Source organism: Synchiropus splendidus, chromosome 2 (genome assembly GCF_027744825.2).
Source record: "Synchiropus splendidus isolate RoL2022-P1 chromosome 2, RoL_Sspl_1.0, whole genome shotgun sequence".
NCBI classification, from domain to species: domain Eukaryota; kingdom Metazoa; phylum Chordata; class Actinopteri; order Syngnathiformes; family Callionymidae; genus Synchiropus; species Synchiropus splendidus.
The window spans coordinates 15087331-15094473 of record NC_071335.1 but is presented as its reverse complement, the minus strand read 5'-3'; the positions used below and the strand labels follow the sequence as shown (position 1 = coordinate 15094473).

At 41.9% G+C, this 7143-nt stretch overlaps 1 protein-coding gene across 1 annotated transcript; it reads right to left on the bottom strand.

Moving 5' to 3' along the window:
• Positions 1 to 3391: 3391 nt before the first annotated feature.
• Positions 3392 to 5611, bottom strand: LOC128754729 (ependymin-like). The gene is made up of 6 exons (XM_053857560.1): positions 5515 to 5611; positions 4899 to 4933; positions 4676 to 4810; positions 4427 to 4610; positions 3838 to 3925; positions 3392 to 3599 (listed from the first exon to the last, which is right to left on the bottom strand). The coding sequence occupies exons 1-6, from the start codon at positions 5588 to 5590 to the stop codon at positions 3449 to 3451; spliced, it is 669 nt and encodes a 222-aa protein (XP_053713535.1). The 5' UTR covers positions 5591 to 5611; the 3' UTR covers positions 3392 to 3448.
• Positions 5612 to 7143: the final 1532 nt, after the last annotated feature.

Below are 7143 nucleotides of genomic sequence, written 5' to 3'. Positions count from 1 at the left end.
AAACCTAAATAAATAAACAGAGGAAGCACACTCTTGGCAGGAGTGTCTTCCACGATGATAGACGATGTTGACAACTGTAGCAAAGTAAAAGTACAAATCATTTCCATTATATATAGTGGTGTCAAACATTTTAGTCCCTAAAAAAAGACTTTCTCAAATGAAGTACAGATACTCAAAATCTGGACTCAAACACAGGAACAAGAACAACAAGCTTTCCGATTGGTTGGCTCTTCCTTTTCCCTCCCTAAACTCCACTTTCTTGCCAAGAACAGTACATGCTGTGGGTGTGTCTCAACATTTAGCTCCAGCAAAAGCCCAATTTTCTACCTCCATCTATATGTGTTTTGAGAGCTTTTTCAGCTTCATCTTATACTCTCCACTTGTCTGGGACCATATCGAGTTTAAAGTTTGTTTGCTGTCGATACAAACTGAAATATTAAAAAAGATATTGGAAAGACTTCTTGCCTCAGGCGCTCTGAAGCAGCAGGATTCCTCAGATGACCCCTGACCTCAGGTTCCACGGGACGCTGTTCCAAACTGACACAGCGATGTTTCCTCTGGTTGCAGTAAACAGCTGGCTGACACCTACCTCACTGGCTCCTGCAAAAAACATCAATGATGAAAAGTGATACTTCAGTAATTCAAGCAGTCATTTTGACAGCAACTTTATACAAACAACCTCCTCTTTCTTTTGTTTACTTTGCAGGGATCCTTCTTCCTGTGTAGAACAAGACAAACTGTTGGATAAATAACACTCATGCTTGGTGGACAAGTGAGTTTGACAGACCTTTATGAGGGAATATTTATTATTTATCATCACACGACTGCACTGTGTTGGTTAATATTGAACTGATGGATCTGAGCATCTGGAACAGCTTGAGAAGTCTTGCTTACATAGCAAAAGTTGAGTCTCATGTGCAGTTAAAGATGAAGAAAAGTATTGTTTGGGGCTTCTGTCAGTCAAAATGACCTGCTTTAACATATATTTAAGCTAAAATGACCCTTCATGTTCATGTATTAAGAAGCTATAAACAATGAATTGTCAGATAAATGTCACGCACCTGTGAGTAGTTCAAGGTTACATCTACAAATCTTGGTCCATTAATTGGCAGCTCCACTGATGGCGCATGAAATATGAATAAATGAGTGGATGGAGTGAAAACAGAGTCTGTGGGGAGCTGAGCGAGCACTCTGGAGATGATATCTGTAGTCGGTGAATAATTGTGAGCAGACGTCCATCTTCCTCTCCGCGGTCGCCAGAGAGCTTCATCGCGTTCTCACACAAGGTCAGGTCCACACAGCGGAGACACACACACACACACACACAAAGAGAATATTGTTTGTTCCTTCTCCCTGAACATTAGGCGAGAACTGTGTGCCTTTCTCGCACAGATAACACCTTTTAATGCAGGTTTCCTTTTGCAACATTTATGTCATGAATGAAGTGACACAGTATCTCCACTGTGAAACTGAGCAGCCCTCACCTACTGCTGGACGTTCTGAACGCATTAACCGAAGTTGTGAGGTGACGTACTTCCACTTCTATCAAGAGTATTCATAAATTCATCGACGGAGAACTTTCCCTCACAGCGAGGGCTCAGTCGTGCTATTTAAGCCTCAGTAATTCCTCTCCATAGGAGGCGCTCATTTGCATGTGAGCAAAGCATCAGATGTGGCTGAGAAAGCCTGTAATCACTGAAGCAGCTTGGCTCGATAATCACATCCGCCGGGTCGGTGAGTAGAATTCAGCCGGATTCTCGGCTGATGCCGACTGTGGAGAGCCTTCTCCAGGGACAACAGCGCTTGTTTTTGAGTGACGGCAGAGATGTGGGAGTGAGATTGTACCTGGGCTGACGTGTTTATTCAGCATTAAAGCTACGCCTACGTATGTCAACTTCAACTACTTCCTTAAATAAAAAGCACTTGGCAACAACAAAACATGTGCTGTTTATCAGATGGATTCATAACTATAACAATGTTAAAATGTAGTAGCAATAATAATAATAATTTATAGAAAATATATTCTGGTAGTTACTTCTATTATTACTCTTTACTTTTATTCATTTATTTTATTTTGTGGTTTATTTGTTTTTATTATTTTCTATTCTATTTTATTGTTATTATTAATATTGTGTTTTGTTCATTATTGCAAGATGTATCCAAGCACTTTTCTACTTGGTGGGATCCTCACTGACCTTGGCAATAGAGCTGATTCTGATTCTGGTTGTTGCCTCTGTGACTCGGGGACTTGTACCAGCAAAGGTGTGGAAAAGTTTAATGAAAATTTCCACCTCACTTGCTTGCCCTTGTATTTCAGCAACAAAACTGCATTTCACTTGTGTTTCACTAAACAAAAGAGGAGCCAGAAATTATATATATATATTTTATTTTATTTCTGTTTTCTCTCATGCATAAAAGCACCTTTAAAATACAGTCTCACCGTCAAAGTGGCGATGGTTTGCGATTACCTTCCATCCATTCGTCCATATGCGCTCAGACGGAGCGTGACGCTGCTTCAAAAAACGGGATTAAAGCGCGAGCCAAGTGGAGGACGGTGTTTTTCGATTGAGCAACAGCACCCTCCTTTGGACAGTATTGTTACTACAATATAAAAAAAGAACTGACGTAGCGGTGGAATTTCGTCCCTGAGTCTGAACTGTCGGATCAGGAGCCTCAAGTCAAAGCGTGTTGTGGAGTGGATCGGCGCTTCCAAGGAAAAAAATGGAGCTGGTTTGACACGCGCTTCCTGAAGATCAGCAGCTTGAGATCAAAAACCTGAAGCAAAACGCTGCGACTCGCCTGTTGTTTCTGTGTCCTTGTGTGAACCGACGGAACTCTCTGCTCTAAAGTCTCTTCAGCCTTTTTGCAACTATTGTAACGCGATGTCAAAGCATTTTGAAATCGAGAGCGCCACCAACTGAACTCACTGGCCAACTACACCTTCAAATAAATAAATAAATATTTAAATAAATCTCGAAAGGGTCTCTAAAGGAACAGTTGCATAACTGAGATTAAGGAGATTTTTAAAAAAAAAATCATGAATGATAGAAAAAGGCAAGTAAAAATTGTATTTATATTTTTTCTGTATATATTTGTGAAATACAAATACAACAACAATTGGATCATTCATATTTAATTTGCCGAAAATATTGGTAGGGTTAGGTTTGGGTAATCTTCACATATTGATCTTCATCAAGCTATTCTGCTTTTATATATGATTATAATGGATACTGTTGTAGCTTCATATTGGCATTGCAATTACACATTTGAAGGTGCTGGATATTACACAAAAAATAGCATCTTTTGGATAGGAACTATTGGACCTTAAAAGTGACCCACTCATCATGAATCTCACTAAAAAGGCCTTTTTTAAAATGAAAAAGACAAGTGGTTGAAGCCATCGTGACTTTATTCTGAATCATCCGGGGCCAACATGGATGCTCTCCTGTCACTTCATGCCCTTGGCCTCTCGGACCAGAGACTTCAGAGCGGTCAGCATGGTCTCAGGGGCGTCTGACTCCTCCAGCTTGGCTTTGCGGCAGAAGAATGGAAGGATATAATCCCCAGGGTCCACGGTGCCAAGCACCCAGTTGAAGGTGCTGTAACATGAAGACAGTGAGGAGTTAGAAGACAAAGAGGTGGACACATCAGCTCAGTCCTGGTCTCCAGTCCGTCACACAGACAGACAACTTCCTGCATCAAACCTGGGCTGTGGGAGGAAAGCAGTGTCTGGTGCAAACCTACAGTGAAGACATCCAAAGATAGAGCCCAATCCAAATGCGGGGATTCCTCCAGGAGGAGCTGCTACATGGCATTGTGTGTCAACATGAGACCCACCTGATCGTATTCCATCCCTCCTCAGGGGTGTAGATGGAGTAAGCCACTGGGATGCAGCCGACCTCTGTGAAGACAAACGTGTACAGGGCTGGAGAGCGGAGAAAGGAAGAAGGTGACAGCATTAGTTCCAACAAAGACAGAGACTCAACATTTATCTGACACGGTTGTTACTCCAAAACAGAGCTGGTAAAGAGCCATACTTTGGTGTCTCTGAGTAGTAGCAGTAGTACTCCTATGATCCTAATACTTGATTCATTCTCCTTCACATTGCATTGACTTTAAAGTTCTTATTATGGTCCGCAAACATGCTCCTACTTTATATTTACATTAACGATTTATAGAATATGATTAAAAAAATTTTTACATTTCGAAAAAAACCCAAAAAATAAAAACCAAATTCCTTTTTGCCGTTCGGATCATTTACACGCAGCAGACACCTGGATCTATTGCAGTAGAGTTTTTGTTTGGCCTGCAACTTGGACTGGTCTGAGTTTAACATTTTGAAAATGGAAGGGAGAATTATAAAGGTCCAAAAAGACGAAAGAAAGGAAAAGAATGACACAACGGATGAAGACATATTGGCTCTCACCGTTGCCTGGCAGCGTGCCAAACCAGTTGTTGACCAGCACTCCCATGCCGAAGCTGGAGGAGGAGCCCATGACCACCTGAGCCAACAGCTGGGCGTCCTCAGGGACACGCATGGGTTGGAAGGTTGCGTTCAGCCGCTTCATCCTGCAGGAGAACGTCCTCCAGTTGATTTCATACATGACTTTCTGAAATGGAACCATTCCACAATGTAACAGGGGACTGGGACTTGGACTTGTGTGGCGTGTCTCACCTTGCCAAAGAGCAGCACACGCTGAATGGGCGAGGTTCCATTTCCTGTCAGGTTTGACACGGACATCTTCACCCTCTGACCGAAAGCATCGTAGGACATGGTTCCTGTCGACGCCATGAGTCCATCATCAGACATCTGAAGAGAGGTGAAAGCAGTCATGACTGACAGGGTTACAAAAGGAAGTCTGGAGATCAGAGTGTGTTTTGAGTTCAGACAGACTCACCGTCGTGAAGCCTCCATGCAGCAGAGGGGGAGACACTGTGCTCAAGAAGGAGTCAGAGTCAGGTTTGACAGTGGAGGTGGAAGCACATATCTGCCTGTTGTGCTCGTGTTCATAAGGAATCATGCAATTTCAGATCAGAATATTCTGATTCCTTTATTTTGAATATGTCTCATATCTTTACCACAGAATGGCAAGCCACAACCTAACCACATGACACAGCCAACCAATCGCTGTATTGCGTTAATATGATGCGCTTTTAATTATTAATCTTCCGGCTTCTAACCGACTTTAATTCACAAAAAAATTCAAAAGGATTAAGGTAAGAAAAAGGTTTAAATACATACTTTGAATTCAAAAGCCGCGCTATTTTCAAACATTAAATGTAACTGTCGAACAAATATTTAAAACCAGACAAAAGAAAATAAGAGATAATGAATTGCTTAAACTAATTTTTACGCACATTAGTAACAGAAATAGAAAAGTACATTTGCAAACTGAGATTTAGCTGTTAACTGTTTAGAAGCCACAGTGAAGGCAAACTGAATAAAGACATATTTAAAAGATTCATCATGAAGATTTTCCCTTGAGTGTTTCCTCTTGAGTGATCGATGCTCACCACAGGGTTTGGGGGCCTGAGCAGCACAGACGGCCACCAACAGGGCCAGCAAAGACAACACGCCGGTGGTCTTCATCCTGAGGCGCTGGGAGAGGAGTCTGGTCTGGTGCGCTGAGGCGCTGCAGCTGATATAGCTGGCTGCACATGGAGCTTTCTCACAGCTGGTACAACAATGAGCAGAGCCAAGGCAGATAAGGTGGCTCCACTGTGGCATGGAGCTACAAACTATTTCAGTTCCAATACAGTCACATGCCGTGGAGGTGAGAAGATGGTCACGACATGAACCACGAAAGACCCTGCTCTGGGGGAGGAGCTGAAAAGGGCCCTGAGACTAGTGAATTCACATCCTGGACAGTGAACAACAACTGTCCCTCACTTCACTCTTCCTCATTGAACTGGAAGATCACTGTAATGGTGGGCTTTGGTGCTGTTTGTCAAAAGATAAGAGTGACTTGGGAAAATGATCAGCTGGGCTTCCTGACGCCTCTCAGATACAACAGAGGCGGTGCAACTATACTAACAATATGGGAGGAAACCAGAGTGCCAGGCGCTCTTCATTTTAAAATAGACAGCCTAACCACACTTGTATGACAAGATGAACATATTTATATTGAATATGTCAAAAATATGTCTCAGGTTTGAGCAGTCTTCACTTATCTCATTCACCGTAGCAATAAAACTATTCTGTTTCTGATCTTATATATGAAGAAAACTGTTGTAGCTTGATATTGAAATTGCAATTACACATTTGAAGTTGCTGGATATTAAAGAATTTGATGCAACTTCAAAAACATATTTCTTTAATCCTCTCTCAAACGGATACAGTTCATTGATCCATCTGTTGTGATGCTTGCTTTATGTCCTCTACAGGCCACCATAGGCTAGGACTTCTGGGCTTCTTTCTTTGCGGCTCGATCTAAGAACGTTGTTGAGGAACATGTTGAGCATGCAGACTGTACTGTTTAACCTTCTTCTCAGTTTCTTCACACATTCAGTGTGTAGCCTCTGAACCTGTCACATCACAGCTCCCGCCATTTTGTCTCAGTATAGACGCGCATTTTGACCAGTCGTGCTAGACGTTAACTTCATCATGATTCTGGAGCTGGTGTCAACAACATGGTGCCCGTAGGCACCAGGTAGCCTGCGGAAAAATAAAATAAATAAATAAAAATAATAATTCGACATTTCATGTAATAAACATGTTATTATGTTCGATTTTTGTGATTCCCTTTTTGAGACCAGTATTTGAGAGGAATATCATTTATCATCCATTGTTTATCGTGATTTCAGAAGTGTGTACCGAACCGATGGTCACACAGTTGGAGTTATGTTTATCCAATTGTAAGTTGGACTTTTGACTTCTTTCATGCATGTTCTAAGGAAGCTTGCGCCCTCTAGCTAATGCTAGCCCACCTTGAAGATTGACTCAAGTTAACAATGTGCAACTGATGAACAATTTGCTTGACCTTTAGCTTTTCTTACGGGTGAATAATGTGTAGAATTTCTTTCAGGTTGCAAAATGTATTGACTCAGTGCAGCAGTTTTCCTCTTCTCAGCAGTCGCAGCTTTCATAAGCTGATGTTGACTTCACTGAGCAGCCAGTTATTGGAGCTTAAAAGTGACCCACTC

Excerpts from the sequence above, each read along its gene's own strand:
- LOC128754729 (XM_053857560.1), bottom strand. The coding sequence starts at position 5,590 with ATGAAGACCACCGGCGTGTTGTCTTTGCTGGCCCTGTTGGTGGCCGTC. Across the intron at positions 4,811-4,898 it reads TGCATGGAGGCTTCACGACG|ATGTCTGATGATGGACTCAT; the intron begins GTGAGTCTGTCT and ends ACCTCTCTTCAG. Across the intron at positions 3,926-4,426 it reads TGGCACGCTGCCAGGCAACG|CCCTGTACACGTTTGTCTTC; the intron begins GTGAGAGCCAAT and ends TCCGCTCTCCAG.